This window comes from Dipodomys merriami, unplaced genomic scaffold, assembly GCF_024711535.1.
Source record: "Dipodomys merriami isolate MVZ:Mamm:240054 unplaced genomic scaffold, mDipMer1.0.p SCAF_8, whole genome shotgun sequence".
NCBI classification, from domain to species: Eukaryota; Metazoa; Chordata; class Mammalia; order Rodentia; family Heteromyidae; genus Dipodomys; species Dipodomys merriami.
In genome coordinates, this window is record NW_027206401.1 from 11,812,604 (window position 1) to 11,833,037 (window position 20,434).

At 37.7% G+C, this 20,434-nt stretch overlaps 1 protein-coding gene across 1 annotated transcript in view; it reads left to right on the forward strand.

Moving 5' to 3' along the window:
- Positions 1-15,687, forward strand: part of Lats1 (large tumor suppressor kinase 1) — a 32,298-nt gene extending 16,611 nt beyond the window's left edge. The window contains exons 5-8 of the mRNA XM_070010991.1: positions 1,733-2,315; positions 7,821-8,003; positions 8,198-8,304; positions 11,581-15,687. Coding sequence (XP_069867092.1) covers positions 1,733-2,315; positions 7,821-8,003; positions 8,198-8,304; positions 11,581-12,090 — 1,383 coding nt within the window. The 3' untranslated portion in view covers positions 12,091-15,687. The remainder of the gene's footprint in view (positions 1-1,732; positions 2,316-7,820; positions 8,004-8,197; positions 8,305-11,580) is intronic.
- The last annotated feature ends 4,747 nt before the right edge of the window (positions 15,688-20,434 follow it).

Below are 20,434 nucleotides of genomic sequence, written 5' to 3' on the forward strand. Positions count from 1 at the left end.
CTGGATACCATTGGTCCATGACTATAATCAGAGCTTCTAAGAAGGCTGAGATCTGAGAATCATAATTTGAAGCTAGTCCAGACAGACAAATCTAAGATACTCATTTCAATTAACTAGCCAAAAGCTGAAAGTGGAGGTGTGGCTCAAGTGGTAGAGCGCCTAGTGAAAAAACGAAATGATCAAGATGCTGAGGTCAAGCCCAGTAGTGGCCAAAAGCAATCATCTAGATATATCTGGGTCATCTCTCAAAATACTTAAAAAAGGTTTCATTATATTTGTAAATTTAAGTCAGAGTGTACTCAAAGAGACATCAACAAGTGAATACTCAGATTGATGGGTTGTATTTCCACACAGATCTCTCTTACATATTATGGTAGAACTAGCATCACCATCGTTTTTTATCATGGTGAGAGTTCAAGGATTTAAATATTAATCTTGTGTCTACTAATCAAAATCAAGAAGCTAAAACTTGTGATTAAACTTCTTCATAAACTGTTCTTTATAATGATTTTCTTCCAAATGTGATTTTACAGTGCAGCGTTTTTCTTACTATAAATGAATTGTTAGAGAGGAAATATCCCAATAATCTCCAGTTTATTCATATTGTAGATCTTAGAATTTCTTACTAAAGTCTGTCTGTATGTATTTTTCTTAGTTTATTTTTCCTTTTTCCTCTTCACTTCCACTAATAGCTGATTTAAACTTTTATGGTGTTGGAAGCTTTGCTGACTTCTGTAGCCTCCATTACTGTGTAGGCAAGTAAGACTTTTAAGAGAAATAGTTCTATGCTAAGTTTGGCATGCCACCCTCCTTAAACGATTTTTGCATGCAAATGCGCATCCTAACAGACGCATGAAGTTGCTAGATTTGAGTTAGTCTTGCATTTCTGAAGTTGAGATCTTATTTTTCCAAATGAATTAATTTTCTATTTAGTAAATTTTCTCATTAGTAAATTACTTATTAATTAATCAGAAGAAAGTTCCTCCTTTCTAGATTCAGGTATTCCATATTTATTTAGAAGTTGATGTTTTTTTAATCTACTTTTTTATATTTCCATAAGTCACACTGACTGTTTACATTTTGTGTTAGTAGTGGGCTATGAGTCCCACACTTAATGCTATACAAAAAAGAGAAGAGAAAATAAGAAAAGACCATTATGACTTGTGAGGAAGGAGTTGATTAGAGGAAGCATTCTTTTGTTAATAGGAATACATCATTGTTGGTTTTTTGTTTGTTTGTTTGTTAGAATAAATGAGCCTGGGTTGGAAGAATTTCTTTTCATAAAAGATAAAATGAGGGGAAGGATATTTGAGGCCTAGGCATTCCACAAAAAGGAGGATTTAACGAAGGCTATCTAATCCTATAGTTTGGGTGCTTGCATGTAGAGTTAAGAATGCATGTTAACAGACATTTGTTTTATTGCATATTGGGAAACTTTGTTTTTAATGCTTTAGAGAAGAATAGAAAGCTGACTATTGATACTTTTTTCTTGCTCTCTATAGCTAAATTTGCACCTATGCTTACCTTTTACAACCTGTTAACTATCTCTTAAACTGCCCTTATGATCATTAATTTTCTCTGAAATACATTCTAGATTTCTAACAGCTTTATTAAAAAATGATTATGCTTTAACCGTTAAGTACATGCCTGTATTTCTTTTTTCTGAGTTATTTCTCACTATTCAGTGTTGAAGAAAAAAGTTCCTCATTTAACATGTAGTTTATTTACCTAGGTTGGATTATCTCAAGATGCCCAGGATCAAATGAGAAAGATGCTTTGCCAGAAAGAGTCTAATTACATCCGTCTTAAAAGGGCTAAAATGGACAAGTCTATGTTTGTGAAGATAAAGACATTAGGAATAGGAGCATTTGGTGAAGTCTGTCTAGCAAGAAAAGTAGATACTAAGGCTTTGTATGCAACAAAAACTCTTCGAAAGAAAGATGTTCTACTTCGAAATCAAGTTGCTCATGTTAAAGCTGAAAGAGATATCCTGGCTGAAGCTGACAATGAATGGGTAGTTCGCTTATATTATTCATTCCAAGATAAAGACAATTTATATTTTGTAATGGACTACATTCCTGGGGGTGATATGATGAGCCTGTTAATCAGAATGGGCATCTTTCCAGAAAATCTGGCACGATTCTATATAGCAGAACTTACTTGTGCAGTTGAAAGTGTTCATAAAATGGGTTTTATTCATAGAGATATTAAGCCTGATAACATTTTGATTGATCGTGATGGTCACATTAAATTGACTGACTTTGGCCTGTGCACTGGGTTCAGATGGACACATGATTCCAAGTACTACCAGAGTGGTAAGTAAACTTACACAAATTATTTTAGTTCACAAGAATGTTACTTATGCAGTAAAACTTAAGTAAAATTTGTGATGGTGTCATCACTGAATGGGAGCCAGAAGACCTGAGGGGGTCAGGTCTTCACTGTTGGATAAATAGACTTACAGATTTATAAAAAGAAAGAATGTACTTAATGTTCTAAATACTATTAACTTTTTTTGGTGTGTGTGTGTTGGGGGGATGTTGTTGTTTTGTTGGTTGTAGGGCCTGAACTCTGGGCCTGGGCTCTGTCCCTCAGTTCTTCAGCTCAGGGCTAGCACTCTATAACTTGAGCCACAGCACCACTTTGGCTTTTTTTTTCCTGTTTATGTGGTGCTGAGGAATCAAACCCAGAGCCTCAGTGGTAGAGGCTCTGTGTATGTGTGTGTGTGTTGGTGGTGGTGGTGCTGGTGGTCATGGGGCTTGAACTCGGGGGCCTGGGCACTGTCTATGAGATCCTTTTTTTTTTATATTTAATTTTATTGTAAAGGTGATATACAGTCAGGTTACAGTTACATAAGGTAATGAGTACATTTCTTTACAAACAGTGGTACCCCCTCCCTTATTTTCTCCCACTTTCCCTTTCCCCGTCTTTGAGCTCTTTTGCTTAAGGATAGTACTCTACCACTTTGAGCCATGGTACTGCTTCCAGTTTTCTAGTGGTTTATTTGGAGATAAGAGTCTCACAGACTTTTCTGTCCAGGCTGGTTTCAAACCACAATCTTCAGATCTCAACCTTCTGAGATCTGAATTATAGGCATGAGCGACCAGCACCCATTATGTTTTATAATATTGGTGTCCTGTAATCCTAAAATATTCCTGCTTAGAATAAAGCAGCACTGCTTTGCAAATGTGAAAATGACTAAATATCTGAACTCTTTCTCTTCAGTTTCTGCACTTAGCACTATTAACATTTTTAAGATAACGTGTGTGTGTGTGTGTGTGTGTGTGTGTGTGTGTGTGTGTGTGTGTGTGTGTGTGTGTGTGTGTGTGTGTGTGTGTGTGTGTGTGTGTGTGTGTGTGTGTGTGTGTGTGTGTGTGTGTGTGTGTGGTTTTGTTTTTAACCATAGTAGGTTTTGAACTCAGGACATCGCACTTGCTAAATAGGCAGTCTACCATTTGAGGCTTTCTACCAAACACCTTGAGTGAGCTTCTTTGTAAAAATTTGTTATTTTGGGAGTGGCGCTGTGGCTCAAGGGGTAGGGCGCTAGTCTTGAGCTGAAGAGCTCAGGGACAGCTTCCAAGCCCAGAGTTCAAGCCCCACGACCGACCAAAAAACAAAACAAAACAAAACTTTATTTTGAAGTAGAAGGCATCTTTTAAAAAATAATTTGTGTGTTTATAGGCTGGGAATGGGGCTTGAACTCAAGATCTCACACTCACTGGGTTTGCTTGTTTACAGCTGACATACTACCACTTGAACCATACCTCCGGCTCTGCATTTTTTTTTTTTTTTTGGTCTGTCCTGGGGCTTGAACTGGGCCTGGGCACTCAGCTCTTCAGCTGAAGGATAGTACTCTACCATTTTGAGCCACAGCGCCACTTCCAATTTTCTGGTGGTTAATTGGAGATAAGAGTTTCGGGGACTTTCCTGCCCATGCTGGCTTTGAACTGCAATCCTCAGATCTCAGTCTCCTGAGTAGCTGGGATTATAGGCATGAGCCTCCGGCTCTCAGATATGTTTTTGTTTTTGTTTTTTGCGGGTCCTGGGGCTTGAACTCTGGGCTTGGGCTCTGTCCCTAAGCTTCTTTTGCTCAAGGTTAGTGCTCTACCACTTGAGCCATAACTCTACTTCTGGCCAGTTTATTGGAGATAGGAGTCTCATGGAGTTTCCTGCCCTGGTTGGCTTCAAACTTCAGTCCTCAGATCCCAGCTTCCTGAGTAGGTAGGATTACAGGCGTGAGCCACGAGTGCCTGACTGAGTCCTGGATTTTTGTTGGGACAGCTTATTTTTGTTGTTGTTGGTTAATTGGAGATGGAGTTCTTAGGCTTTTTGCCCAAGCAGGCCCCGAACTGAGATCTTCAGGGTCTCAGCCTCCTGAGTAGCTAGGATTCCAGGTGTGAACTACTGGTATCTGGCTCTGTCCCTCAGCAATTCAGCTCAAGGCTAGTGCTTTACCACTTGAGCCACAGCACCACTTCTGGCCTTTTCTGCTTATGTGATGCTGAAATCGAACCCAGGGCCTCATGTATGCAAGGAAAGCACTCTACCACTGAGCCACCTTCCCAGCCCCTTAAAAATAATTTTTAAATGGAGCCCCATGTCCATAAGTTAAATAAGTATTTTATAAGCCCTTAAACCATCACTTCCTCTTTTTCTCAAAGTTATATATTATTTCAGAACTATTTGACTAGATCTCTCCATTTTTGTCATATATGTATATATCCCTAAATAATACATCTTTCCTATTCTTGAAACTTTATTTAAATGTAATCATTGTATATGTATTCTTATATATTAATATCTTTTGTTTTTTATCTTTTATATTTTTCTCTTATATCTTTTTATTTCTTCATGTTTATATTTTATGTTTTATATGTTATTTATCTTTTTACTATTTAGAATTTTTTGTATAACTATCATACACCTATTTCTCTAAACACTTTATGTACATGACTCTGTTTAATCATATGACATTGTGAAGCAGGTTGAAGAAAATGAGGCTTACTTAGGTGAAGGTACTTGCCCAAGGTCAGACAGAAGTTAAATGTAAGGGCTAGGCTTTGAACCTAGGTTTGTCTGATTACAGGGCCCATGTTATTTGGTACTACACCACACTGCCTCATCAAGAACCTTTGAAGCCTTAATAGAAGTGTAAGTTGATCTCACATTTGTTGAATACTTACTCTCTAGTAGGTATATTCTAACAATGTTTACAACAATCCTCCAAAGTATTTAATTAAAGTATTATTAACATAGCACTTTCTGTGCTACTGTGAAGGAAAGCAGATTGATATGTAATGGATAGTATTTATTGTATTTACTTAGGGTTCATATTTAAAATATTCCTTGGTTGTATTCGTGTGTGTGTGTGTGTGTGTGTGTGTGTGTGTGTGTGTGTGTGTGTGTGTGTGTGTGTGTGTGACTTCCAAGTCTTTTTTTTTTTTTTTATTGACATTGGCTTGAACTCAAGGGTGGTGCTCTACTCCTTGTATACTTCCACTTACAGCTTTTTGCTGGTTAATTGGAGTCAGCTGCCTCATGGATTTTTCTGCCTGGGTTGGCTTCAAACCTCTATCCTCAGATTTTTGCCTCCTTAGTAGCTAAGATTACAGGCGCTAGCTAGTGGTACCTGGCTTGTCCTAATGATTTTTTCCTCCATACCCTCCACATCTAGTTCATCCATCAGCAACCCTGTTTATTCCATCTCAAAAATATAATATCCTGAATCTATTAACTGTTCACTTCTCTGCACTTCATTATCACCATGCTAGTTCAAGTATACCTGATTGGTCTATTTTCACTATTCCTATAGTCTGTTCTCTACAATGTGGCCTGAATTTTCTTTCTTTTCCTTTTTAAAAATAAAATTACTTTTTTGTCTCAAACTCTCCACAATCTTTTCACTGTGTAGCCCATGTGTACTGGGTTTTCCATTTCTAGCTATTCTCCTCTCCATCATTATCTATACTAGTTTTCATTGATTGGATTTTGTTACAGAAAGTCCTAGCTGGGTGCTGCTGGCTCATGCTTGTATCCTAGATACTCAGGAGGCTGAGATCTGAGGATCCTAGTCTGAAGCCAGTCTGGGCAGAAAAGTCCATGGGACTCTCATCTCAATGATCTATTCAGAAAAGGTTGGAAGTGGTGCTGTGGTTCAAATGGTAGATCACTAACCTTGAACAGGACTTTCCCCCAGGACGGGGGGTGGGGGGAGGCAGAGGGAAATCCTCACCTGGCTTACATGTTTTTGTCCTTGTTTTTTACATCTTAGCAAATCCAACCATTGTAGTTACCCTTCCCCAGCCACCCAATGTAATGTATCTATCTAGTTACACTTGGTTCATCACCTGTAGGACATTTCACTGTTTCTCTTTGTTTTTTTGTTTTTGTTTTTTGGTGCTGGTCATGGGACTTGAACTCAGAGCCTAAGTGCTTTTTTTGGTCTAGGCTTATACTCTACCACGTGAGCCACAGCTCCACTTCTGGATTTCTGGTGGTTAATTGGAGATAAAAGTCTTATGAACTTAGCAGGCTTTGAATTGCAATGCTCAGATCTTAGCCTTCTGAGTAGCTTAGATTCCAGGTATGAGTCACTGGCGCCTAGTTTTTGTGTTTTTTTTTTTAATGAGCAAATCTAAATTAATCAATTAATTTATTTATTTTTATTTTTATTTTTTGCCAGTCATGGGGCCTGAACTCTGGGCCTGGGCGCTGTCCCTCAGCTCTTCAGCTCAAGGCTAGCGCTCTACCACTGGAGCCACAGCACCACTTCCAGCTTTTTTTTTCTGCTTATGTGGTGCTGAGGAATCAAACCCGGGCCTCATGCATGCAAGGCAAGCACTCTACCACTGAGCCACCTTCCCAGCCCCTCTAAATTTATTTAATGTCATCTTAAATACCTCCTAAGTTAGAAGGAGCACCTAGTTTCCTGGGACAGCATACCAGAGGTTTTGGAATCTGTCTCCCCTACAAACCCTAACAATTATCCAATCTAAGCCCAAGCTTCAGAAGGTCAATTGTCTCTTTAGTCTGCTACTATTCTTCTGTGTGGTTTTTTGTTGTTGTTGTTCTTTTGTTTAAAGAGATCGTGTGTCTTCAGACATGCATTGTACCATTTAGCTATACCTGTAGGCCCATCTTCAATTTTTGTTGATAGTGGTGGTTGTGGTTGTGGGGTTTAAACTCGGGCCCTATGTGCTGTCCCTGAGTTCTTTTGCTTAAGACTAGCATTCTACCACTTTGAGCCACAGCACCACTTCAATTTTCTGATGTCTAATTAGAAATAAGAGTCTCATGGCCCTTACTGCCCAGGCTGGCTTCAAACCATGGTCTTCAGGTCTCAGCTACTGAGTAGGATTACAGGCATAACCACCAGTGCTTGCTTGGCACCCATCTTCACTATTGTTTCCTACATATGTATTTATTTGTTGTGTTTCTTTTCTTACGAAGAGTATATGCTTGTCTTATTTATTGTCAATTGCCGAATAAATGAAAGCACATCAAATTTTATTTGAAATTTTGTCCAGAGAAATAATAAAGCAGTATGAATTACAGTAAGTTTACCAGCCCATGTTTTAGATTATCATCATGTAATACTGAGTAAATTATCAAGTGTTGTGTTTTCTTAGTTTAAAAGTTTTCTTCTTTGTATCTCAGAAAACAGGCCTTGGTTAGTAATGAACACCATGAGTGATTTGGCATACTTTATATTTTAATTTCTCACAATGGAAAATACTACCCAACCTAAAGCATGATTATAAAAGGTTTAACAGATTTTGTTTTTGTCCTTGTTGCTTTTACTTAAGTTTTCTTCTTTACAGGTGACCATCCACGGCAGGATAGCATGGATTTCAGTAATGAATGGGGTGATCCTTCGAACTGTCGATGTGGAGACAGACTAAAGCCCCTAGAGCGGAGAGCTGCACGCCAGCACCAGCGATGTCTAGCACATTCTTTGGTTGGGACTCCCAATTATATTGCACCTGAAGTGTTGCTACGAACAGGTAAGGAAGTCATTTAGTCTCCTATAATCTTACTAGGCATTTAGATTAGTCAAACTTATACTGCCTTTTTTTCAAGTTTATGATAAAAGTATTGAGTTGACAATATAAACTGATGGTTTAATGTTGATTTAATGAATTCTGAGCATATTTAAAGAGTACTTATGAATAACTGTAGTTTTGGTATCTTACCTTAGGATATACACAGTTATGTGATTGGTGGAGTGTTGGTGTTATTCTTTTTGAAATGTTGGTGGGACAACCTCCTTTCTTGGCACAAACACCATTAGAAACACAAATGAAGGTAAGGTATAGAATCTATATCAAAAGAATTCTCACAAAGTTCCTGAACCAGAGACCTTTATGTACAGCACAAAACAGTACTTCTGTATATATTCTTTATGTAAACTATCTGAGGCTTGAAGTATTGCACATTTTTTTCAAATTTTTGAATATTTGCATATACATGATGTAATATTAGGGATGAGACCCAAGTCTAAACATGAAACCCATTTATGTTTGATAGGCCCATTAGACACATAGCCTGAAGACAATTTTGTGCAATATTTTAATGTACTTTTATTTTTTTAATTTAATTTTACTTTTTATATAAAGGGCCTTGTGCCCTTTTTTTTACTCTGATTATCATGAGGTATGGAATCAGGACCATCACATCAGCACTCCAAAAGTTTTGTATTTTAGAGTATTTCGCATTTTGGATTTGTGGATTAGAGGTGTTCAACCTGTATTTCACAGAGAAGTTAAAGACTGAATTTTTAGCTGGACATTGTGATGCAAACCTGTAATCTCAGCTACCTTAGAGGTTAGGGAAGGAGAATCAAGAGCAAGAGTTCAAGGCCAAGCCAAGCACTAGTGGCTCACACCTATAATGCTAGCTACTTAAGAGGCTGAGATTGGAGGATTGTGGTACAAAGCTAGCCTGGGCAAGAAAATCTGTGAGACTCTTTTTTTTTTTTGGTCCGGTCGTGGGGCCTGAACTCTGGGCCTGGGCGCTGTGCCTCAGCTCTTCAGCTCAAGGCTAGCGCTCTACCACTTGAGCCACAGTGCCACTTCCGGCTTTTTTCTTTTTGCTTATGTGGTGCTGAGGAATCGAACCCAGGGCCTCATGCATGCAAGGCAAGCACTCTACCACTGAGCCACCTTCTCAGCCCTGTGAGACTCTTATCTCAACTGAATTACAGAAAGAGCTGGACATGGAGCTGTGGCTTAAGTGGTAGAGTACTAACTAGCCTTGAACCAAAAGGAGCTCAGGGACAGCACCCAGGCCCAGAGTTCAAGCCCCAGGATTGGACCAAAAAAAAAAAAAAAAAAAAAAGAGTTCAAGGCTAGCTAGATGAATGCTATTCTTTTTTCGTGTGTGTACTGGTATCAGAATTTTGACCTCAGAACCCTAGACTCATTTTTTAGCTTTTTTGTTCACAGATGGCACTATACCAGTTGAGCTAAGCCTTCAGTCCACCTTTTTTGCTGGTTAGTTGAAGATAGTCTCTTGGACGTTTCTGCCTGGGCTGGCATTGAACTGTGATCCTCAGATTTTATCCTCCTGAGTAGGATTACAAGCATGAGCCACCAGTACCCAGTGTCATCCTTTTCTTTATATATCCCATCCCCTTGATTTGGAATGTATTCCTTTTCTTCTGTGTTTCACAGCTTTCTTTCTGAAGCTTGGTTAACTCTGGATCATTCTTAGTCTTTGAGTGTGTCTTAACATTTTTTCTGTAACATAACCCAAGGTGTAACTACCTCTTTCATAGCTTTTAATATTTTAAAACATCTTTTGCAATTTCTTTTTTTTTTTGGTGGGGGTGGGGTGGGGTGGGTATGCAGTACTAGGCCTTGGCCTTGCACTTGATTTGCTTGTTTGCTTGTCTAGCTGGTGGTCTACAATTTGAGTCATACTTCCAGCTCTGTTTTTATTGTTTTGGAGATGAGGTGTTACAAACTTTTCCTACTGGCTGGATCTCAGCCTCCTAAGTAGTAGGATTACAAGCATGAACCACCAGCACCCCACTAGAACTTCTTACAGTGTTATCCAGCTGATAACATGTTTTATCAGGCTTGTATATTATATCTTTAATATCATATAAATACATTGATATATTTGTGTGTATATGTGTGTGTGTGTGTGTGTATGTGTAAGTATATTTGTATATGTGGGAGGAGGAAGATAGAAGAGAGAGGAGAGAAGGCAGGAAAGAAGAAAGGATTTTCCCTTTACTAGAAATACAGTCAAAGGGCTGGGAATGTGGCTTAGCAATAGAGTGTTTGCCTAGCATGCATGTAGCCCTGGGTTTGATTTCTCAGTACAACATAGACAGAAAAAGCTGGAAGTGATACTGTGCCTCAAGTGCTAGAGCTCTAGCCTTGAGCACAGAGAGGCCCAAGGACAGTGCCCAGACCCTGAGTTCAGGCTCCAGGACCAGCAAAAAACAAAAAACAAACAAACGAAATACAATCAAATATATAAAGAACACTCAACAGTAAGGAAACAAGTCAGTAAAGATTGCAGCCTGGACAGAAAAGTCTTTCAGATTCCATCTCCAATTAACCAGCAAAATTCTAGACTGGAGGAGTGATTCAATGATAGAGTACCAACTGTGAACAAGAAAGCCAAGTGAGTTTGAGGTTCTGAGTTCAAGCTTCAGTACCAGCACACATGCAAAGTATTAGAAATACATAGTAGAAGTAAATATGTGATGCAGGAGAGGCAGAGGAGTAGTAGTAGTAGTAGTAGTAGTTAGTAGTAGTAGTAGTAGTAGTAAAGTAGTAGTTTCTACCGGAAGGTTAACAGAGGCAGTAAAAACTTACTGACAGGGCTGGGAAGGTGGCTTGGTGGTAGAGTGCTTGCCCTGCATGCATGAGGCCTTCAGTTCGATTCATCAGCACCACATAAGCAAAAAGAAAATAGCCGGAAGTGGCGCTGTGGCTAAGTGGTAGAGCGCTAGCCTTGAGCAGCTGCACAGCGCCCAGGCCCAGAGTTCAGGCCCCACCACCGGACCAAAAAAAAAAACAAAAACAAAAAAAACCTTATTGACAGTCTCATGGTATACATTTGCTATTTGAGAGGAAAAGATAGGAGAAAAGTTTTTTTCCAGCATTAATTTATTAGTAATGGTCTAGAGTGGTAAAATAGCATGTAAGTTATTATGTTTTTATTATTATTATTATTATTATTATTTTTTGGTCAGTCATGGGGCTTGAACTCTGGTCTTGGGCGCTCTCCTTGCACTCTTCAGCTCAAGGCAAGCACTTTACCTCTTGAGCCACAGCGCCACTTCCGGTTTTCTAGTGGTTTTTATTGGAGGTGAGAGTCTCACGTACTTTCCTGCCCGGGCTGGCTTTGAACTGCACACCTCAGATCTCAGCCTCCTGAGTAGCTAGGATTGACAGGCGTGAGCCACTGGCTCCTGGCTATGTTACTATTTTTTTAAATAGCCCAATAAGATATTTGGTATAAAACTCAGAAGAAATTTTAGTTTTCCTCTCTTCCTAGCAATTTTACTTGTCTATTAGTTTGTGTTGTGGTACTTGAAGCTAAATTTTTTTTAACTTTTTAAAGGTTATCAACTGGCAGACTTCTCTCCACATTCCACCACAAGCCAAATTAAGTCCTGAAGCATCTGATCTAATTATCAAACTTTGCCGAGGACCAGAAGACCGCTTAGGGAAGAATGGTGCTGATGAAATAAAAGCTCATCCATTTTTTAAAACAATAGATTTCTCCAGTGATCTGCGACAGCAATCAGCTTCATATATTCCCAAAATCACACACCCAACAGACACATCAAATTTTGACCCTGTTGATCCTGATAAATTGTGGAGTGAAGATAATGAGGAAGAAAACGTAAATGACACTCTCAATGGATGGTACAAAAATGGAAAACACCCTGAACATGCTTTCTATGAATTTACCTTTCGGAGGTTTTTTGATGACAATGGCTACCCATATAATTATCCAAAGCCTATTGAATATGAATATATTAATTCACAAGGCTCAGAGCAACAGTCCGATGAAGATGATCAACATACAGGCTCAGAGATAAAAAATCGTGATCTAGTGTATGTTTAACATATTAGGAAAAATCGTAATGAAGATTTGCAAAAAGGCCTGAAATGCAGGAATTTTTGAAGTTTTGAGAATAAATGTATGCAAATGTGGCAGAGCTATATACCTGTACTCTGCACAATATTTTTATTTTCCTAAATTATGGGGACTCCTTTTAAAATGTTAATTTATTCCACCCCTTTTAATCAGTAATTTAGAAAAAAACTGTTATAAGAAAAGTAAATTATGAATTGAATATTATAGTCAGTTTTTGGTACTTAAAGTACTTAAAAAATAGTATTGTGTTTAAAAGGAGAAGCCTGGTATCTATTTGTATATATACTAAATAATTTTAAAATTCAAGGGTTTTTTAAATTTTTTGAAAGACAGTTTATCTTGCTTTAACCAAATATGAAACATACCCATATTTGCAGAGCTTTTTTTCTCCTGTAACCTTATTTTTGGTACAAAAAAAAGCTTAAAAAATTAAGCCATCATTTTGGAGAGTATTCCCAGGCTAATGATAATCTGTCTAAGTCACATCCTGGAGCTAAAACATACAGAGTGAAAATGTTCATCACTCCTCCTTACCAGAATAGTTAATCTCCTAGTTTTCTTCTCAGTAACTATTGGCTTTAAAAGAAGCGATAGCACTACTAATTTTGACTCCATGTTGATCTTAAAGCTGCTTCCAGTTTTTAAAAGGGAACAAAGTTGCCATAAGTCAATAATTTCAAATACTAAAAGTTATGGTCTTTCTTTCATGTTTTCACATTGAAATTAGGAAAATGTTTCTATGCTTAGTAAACAAATATTCAGTTTATAGTTTTGGTTAGCAATTATTTTTGATAGTCACTTAATATTTTTCCATGGAGCTGGGGATGTAGCTCAGTAGTAGAGCACTTGCCTAGCATGCACGAGGTCCTGGGTTCAATCCTCAGCATTGCAATAAAAGAACAGAATAGTCTTGATATGTCATTAATGCTATAGATTTCCTCTTTCAAAATAATATTAAATGAACAAATTATTACTGACAAAATAAAGTGTGGCTATTTGGCAGTATTTTACCTAAGGATAGGTTAATGGTAAGAATTGTTAACTTAATTAAAATGGCTGTTGCTAATTAGGAAAAGTTACATAGTGGTCTTAGAAAACTCAGGACCTCTTATTTAATGTTTTTGAATATTCCCATTTATATAATGTTTAGATTCTAAGGCGGAATTGTGGTTCCATATCAAAATACACAGAAATTATTGTCTAGAAAGGTGAATCAGGCTCTCTTCTGACTTTACTATAGGTTTATATCTCATTTCCTTATCTTAAGCTTTGTTAGTTTTACAAATTGCTTTATCAAGCCTTAGTGTTTGCTGGTAAGAGGTATAATTTTAGTGATTTTTCTTTTTTTTGTTTTTGTTCGTGGGGCCTGAACTCGGTCTGGGCACTATCCCTCAGCTCGTCATCTCAAGGCTAGTGCTCTACCACTTTGACCACAGCGCTACTTCTGGGTTTTTCTACTTATGTGGTGCTGAGGAATCGAACCCAGGGCCTCATGCATGCAAGGCAAGCACTCTACCACTGAGCCACCTTCCCAGCCCTGATATTTCAAAATGTTAGCTTTCTTCATAAAAGCTAGTGGAAACCATGTTGTAGTAAAATTAAAGGTAAAGCGGTTCCAGCAAGATTGCACTGTTAGTGCTCAGTTTCTAGCCATCAGCCTTTGAAGTTACTAGTTCTTTTGACAGTGTACTAAAGGCTCTGTGGGAAATCATGCATATCAACACATACATAAAATCGGTTTGCAATTTGTAGAGATTCAGTATACGTTGAGACCTGTCATAGACTCTTAAGGAACTCTGTCCTGTAAGAAAATTGGTATCTTAAAGTAAGTTCTTTTAATTTACTGATTAGTATTCAGATTGGCACTTTTTTTTTTGTCAGTTGTGGGGCTTGAACTCTGGGTCTGTGCGCTGTCCCTCTGCTCTTCAAGGCTAGGGCTCTATCACTTGAGCCACAGCCCCACTTCCAGTTTTCTGAATGGTTTATTGGAGGCCAGAGTCACGAACTTTCCTGCCTGGGTTGGCTTTGAAACACAAGCCTCAGATCTCAGCCTCCTGAAGCTAGGCTTATAGACATGAGCCACTGGTGCCTAGCTTTGGCACATCTTGTGTTCGTACTGACAGTATGTGGTAGGAAAGATCCATAGCTGGTACAACACTAAGAGGTTTGAACAGCATTGTGAGGTCACTAATGTTGGGTTCATTACAGGCTTAATTCAGAAATATTTATGATAGATTTCTAATTAGAATCATAAAAATAAATGTACTATCATAAAATGGTGATTTTTACTTTGTGGAGCATTTGATTAATCCTGTAAAATATGCAAAGCAAAATAATTCAAGAATTTTTAGCTTGGCACTCACATTTATAAGATATCCCTCTTGTCCTTTGAACTTTTTCAGTCAGATTTGTTTAAATGGTCTTTGTTTTAATTCTGGCCTATGGTGCAATGCAGTAGAACACTAACTTTGTTACATTTACATTAAGGGAAAACTAAGGTGCTGTTTCACTTCCTCACAGTCAATACTGTATTTTCCTCAAAGGTAAGAAACACCACAATTTTGTAGCCCTTTACATTTCCTCTGACTGTACAAGCAGTATACAAGCCATAGGTATCTGCAATTTAGTAGTATGGATATACTTGCTAGCTGTCTTATTCCCCAGTTATAGCCAGTTCTTCCAGTATAGTATCTGGTGCTTGCTGATTAAAAAGGCAAGAACAACATTAAAAAAAAAAAATCGAGATACTCTCAGTTGAAATGGCATGAAAACATTGGTTCTATGTTTTCTTTTTAAAAGAAAATTTCTCATTTAAAAGCTTGCTGTCTTTCTTATACTTAACCCTTTTTATATGCATATCAAATAGTATTTATAAAATGTGTTCTCTAATTATGTAATTGTAGTTACTGTTACGTATTGTCCAGTGACATCCTAAGGCAGGCCCTATTGCTGTATCTTTTCTACCTTCTCATCTGTAATAGAAACTAGAATGTATGACTAAGAAGTCACTTTGAGATTGACTTTTTTAAAAAGTTATTACCTTCTGCTGTTGCAAAGTGCAAAACTGTGAGTGAAAATTTGTTTTATTCTGACTTAATATGTTAGAACTTAGAAAATACAGTGGGAGGATCTTTAGATATTGCTGCTGCTGTTACCCAAGGTACTTTAGAAATTTTTCTTTAATAAAAAAGAATCCCTTTGGTATTTAAAGTGAAACATTTAGCCTGTTTGTTTTAATCTAAAGCAAAAAGTAATTCGGGTCAACATATTGATATATTTGTAAAGCGCCTTAATATATCTTTTGTGGAAGGCACTACACAGTTTACTTTTATATTGTATTGTGTATATAAGTATTTTGTATTAAAATGCAATCAATGACAACACTACGGTTTTATAATGCTTTGTTAGAAAAGGACCTACAGCTTTGCAATATAATAATTGTTTTTGCATACTTCTGAATGTAATAGAATGAATAATCAGTCGGTGTTTTTAATAAGTCTGTTTGTATTTTCCCAATCATTTCCTCTAGTGTAACATTTGCTGGGATAATAAAAAAAAGTAAAATTCAGATCTTTGAATTATGTGAGGAAGATTGGTTTTTTTTTCTTTTCTTTTTTTGGTATCAGTACTGGGGCTTGAACTTAGCCCCTCGTGCTGTGGCTTGACATTTTTAGTCAAGGCTGCCAGTCTACTACTGGAGCCATACCTCTACTTCTGGATTGAAGTGGTTAATTGGGGGGCAAGAATCTAACAAATTAGGCTGACTTTGAACCTCAAACCTCAGATTTTAGTCTCTAAGTAACTAGAATTACAGAACTTCTGACACCTAGCAGAAAATTGACTTTTAAACTACTTATTTTATTGTTTTTTAAAAAAATTAATTAATTTTACTCATCTCTGAAATTTTATGATACATTTTGATGTTTTGAGGAAAATATATATGATAGTAACTACTTAGGTTAAAAGAAACTAATTATAGTGTAACCCAGTAAAATGTTTTCATTTTTTTCTAATATGAACCCAGTAAATAAGTTAAAGGCTTCCTTCATATTTCCAAATTAAAACCTTCATTATTAAGCTCCATTTAGTGTCATTTGAGTAAATTAATTTTTACAAGTTACAAAGTTGTCATGATTTCCTTTATTTGCAATCTAGCTCATGAAATGCTTACCATTTCATGTCAACATAAGTAAATGTTTTATCTTAAATCAACATGAACAAAAGTTTTCCTATTTCAAGCATTGCCATTATCTTTATGTCTTTTTGTTGTTCTTTTGGAGTACTTACAGCCTTGTATTTGGACTGCAGTAGGCTACTGTGTAGCTGATACAAAAAATGCAGTATTAGCTGGGCGCTGATGGCTCACGCCTGTAATCCTAGCTACTCAGGAGGCTGAGATCTGAGGATCGAGGTTCAAAGCCAGCATGGGCAGGAAACTCCATGAGACTCTTAACTCCAATAAACCACTCAAAAACCAGAAGTGGCACTGTGGCTTAAGTGGTAGAGCGCTCACCTTGATCTGAAGAGCTGAGGGATAGCACCCAAGCCCAGAGTTCAAGCCCCTCAACCGACCAAAAAAAAAAAAAATGCAGTATGAGCCGGATGTTGGCAACTCACACCTGTAATTATAGCTACTCAGGAGGCTAAGATAAGAGGATTCAAAGCTAGACTGGGCAGGAAAGTTCCAAAGACTCTTACCTCCAAGTAACCACCAGAAAACCAGAAGTGGCACTGTGGCTCAACAAATGGTAGAGTGCTTGCCTTGAGCAGAAGAGCTGAGGGACAGTGCCCAGGCCCAGAGTTTAAGCCCCATAACCAACAACAACAACAAAAAATACAGTATGCTTAATATTTTAACTTCTATTATTATAAAGGTCATTAATATATAGGTGATGTCCAGAGGGGTTACAGTTACATGTCAGGTGAAGAGTACATTCCTTTTTGGACAATGTTACCCCTTCTATTTTCTTTTACTGCATTATGCACCCATGGTTGGCCTGTTTAAAGTTGTGCCTATACTTTGCTGTGCCACCCCCTCCCCCGACCTCTATCTATGTTTTTAGGTGTACAGGGTTGAGAAGACACTTAATGTGTCTGAAGAACTACTACTGTGTCCAGTGTCTAGTTTTTCCATCTTTCAGGAATAAGACTTACTTATATAGCCCGAATATTTTTCTGGATTCACAATCTGAATTGAGTTGTTTCCCGACTTTGGAAAAACAAAAATGTTCTCCTGAGTGCTTAGCTCCTAGAAAGGTTGATTAATAACAAGGCTGCTTTTCTCTCCCATTATCTATTATTTTATGAATACAGCCTTGGTTCTAACCTTAGGGGGGGTTTTTTGTTTGTTTTTTTTGTCAGTCGTGGGGCTTGAATTCTGGGCTTGGGCACTGTCCTTGCGCAGCGCAAGGCAAGCGCTCTACCACTTGAGCCACAGCGCCACTTCCCTAACCTTAGTTTAGACTGCCACAAAACTACTAAATCAGCAAAAGAAGCAAAGGAATCTTACAGAAGGAGAAAATAGAAACAAAAACAGGAAACCATAAACTCTATTAGATGAGTAATTTAGCAAAGGAAGAATGGAAAACAGGAAAGTATCAAAAGGACAGTAAATACAGCACATCTTTTAATATTAATATTGAGTATTAATGGTTTCAATTTTCCAGTGAAAAGATGTAGAATAGCAACTTGGATTAGAAAAGTAGGACCCAACCAATTTTTGCCTATAATAAATACATATTGGGCTGGAAAGGTGGCTCAGTGGGAGAGTGCTTGCCTTGCATGCATGAGACCCTGGGTTCGATTCTTCAGCCGGAAGTGGCGCTGTGGCTCAAGTGGTAGAGTGCTTGCTGTGAGCTGAAGAGCTGAGGGACAGTGCCCAGGCCCCACGACCAACAAAAAAATAAGCACCTATTGCTGCCAAAAGCTTAGGGAAAATGAAAAAAGAATTTTCAAGCAAATGGACCTCAACAGTTGACAGGAGTTGCTATATTTAAGTTGGATAGACTTCTAACTGAATCAGAAAAGACAAAGATTACTTCGTATTACTACAAGGAATGATGCATGCAGAGAAACAATGAACATAGACACCAAGTAACGGAATTTCTAGGATAATTTAACAAATATTACTGGATTTCCATGCACTGATAGACCCCAGCGGAAGGCTTCAATACCCTACTCATCAATAGATAAGTCATACCACCAAATAAACAGTCAACAAAGAAACCTCAACTAAATGATACCATAGGCTACCAAATGGACTTAGGAATCTATAAGGTATTCCCATCCTGCAGCTGTATAATACACATTCTTCCCACCTCACACTTCTAGAAAACCAGGAACAAGGCAAAGCCAAAATTCACAAACAATATGAATGAGGACAGATATGGTCTATGTTCTTTGCACGTATGAAAATAGAACATTGAAACGTTGAGATGGTTTTAACCAGGGGTGGGAAAATAGGGATAGAATGATAGTGGTAGATTGGTATACATTGTTTATGTATGTGGGAAAGTCACAATGAGACCCTGCTTATACAATGAAGATAGGCTAATAAAGATTATGGCAGAAATTAATGATTTTTTTAAAAAAATCTTTACAGTTTCTAGATACAATTGACCTACTAAAACCAAGAAGATATAAACCACTTAAACAAAGATAAGATTAAAAAAGTAATAAAAGTTTTCCAATGAAGAAAAGCCCAGGATCTAATAAGATTCATAGCAAATTCTTTTTTTATTGTGAAAATACTGTACAGAGGAGTTACAATTACATGGGCAAGATAATGAGTACATTTTTTTACCAAGCATTGTTGCCTCCTTTGTTTCCCCATCCTATCCCTTCCCATCTTCCCCCTGTACCCCCCATCCCTCCTCATGGCAAATTCTTTTAAGACTTTTACAGAAGAACTAGTGTCAGTGTTTCTCGAACTCTTCCATGAAATGGACAGGAAGGAAACACTACCAAATTCACTCAGTGAAGCTAGTATAACATTTATTCCAGAATGTAGACACACCAAAGGGGGAGTGTGGGGGAGACAGAAACCCATCTGTTTGTTGAAGATTTATGTAAATATTCTCACATTTCTTCAAAGTGAATTTAACCACATTAAAAAGATCATAAACTACAATTAAGTTCGTTTCGTTTCATTCCAAGGATATTAGAATTGTTTGACAAAATTTTTTTTAATGTGTTGGTTGCTAGTGGCTACTACCTGGTATCCTAGGTTCTCAGGAGGCTGAGATCTGAGGATCAAGGCTCAAAGTCAGGCCAGGAAGCAAAAGCTGGCTTGAAGACATAGTTCAAATAGTAGAGTGCCAGGTAGGAGCAAACAAGTATGGAACCCCAAGTTCAGACCCCAGAATGGGAGACAAAAAAGTGCAACAACAAAAATCACATAATCATTTCAACTGATAACAGAAAAAGCTTTTAACAAATTCAACATCCTTTTATTATAGAAGCTCTAAATCAACTTAGAAAGAATGAACCTGAACTTAAGACTATAAATGACAAACATATGGTCAACACCATATCTATGGGAAAAACAAATCATTTACTCTAAAAGTCACACAAGAAACAATTGTATCCACTCTCTCTGCTCTTACTAAATATGGTAGAATTCCTCGCAAGAGCAAGAAAGTAGGAGAAAGAAATAAAAGGAATTCAAATAGGAAAAGAAAAGGTCCAATTATTCCTATGTGCAGATAAAATGACCCTGAACTTTTCAGATTTCACCAGAAAGCTTCTAGACCTGATAGACACCTCCAGAAACATAGAAGATATAAAATCAACATTCAAACCTAGTAGCTTTTCTACAATGCCATTCAAAAATAACATCTAAAACAGGCATATATCTGGGTGTTAACTTGGCCAAGGGTAAAGGATATCTACAATGAAAAGTATAAAATCCTGAAAAGAAATAAAACTGAAAACAGAAATGTGTATGTATCTATATACGCCTATGCACACGTGTGCACATGTATATCTGCATGCACGTGTATACATAACATATAAGGTTGTATACTTGCACACACACACACACACACACATGCATCTGTATACACCGTAGCTTTACTGATACCGCTCTATTAGAAAGATCGTCCATAATATCCAGGGTAGTAAACCGCGTTCCAGCATCTGTTTATTTTATTCCTGTTATGCTGTGGCATGGGCTGCAGCTGACAAATGCTGACTTGTAGATTCTAAAACAGGATGTGTCATAAACGAATGCTTTGACCCTTGACACTCACCTGTAAAACAGAGTTTGACTTCCTAACCCCTGAGGAGTCTGGCAGAAGTCAAGCGCGGGGTC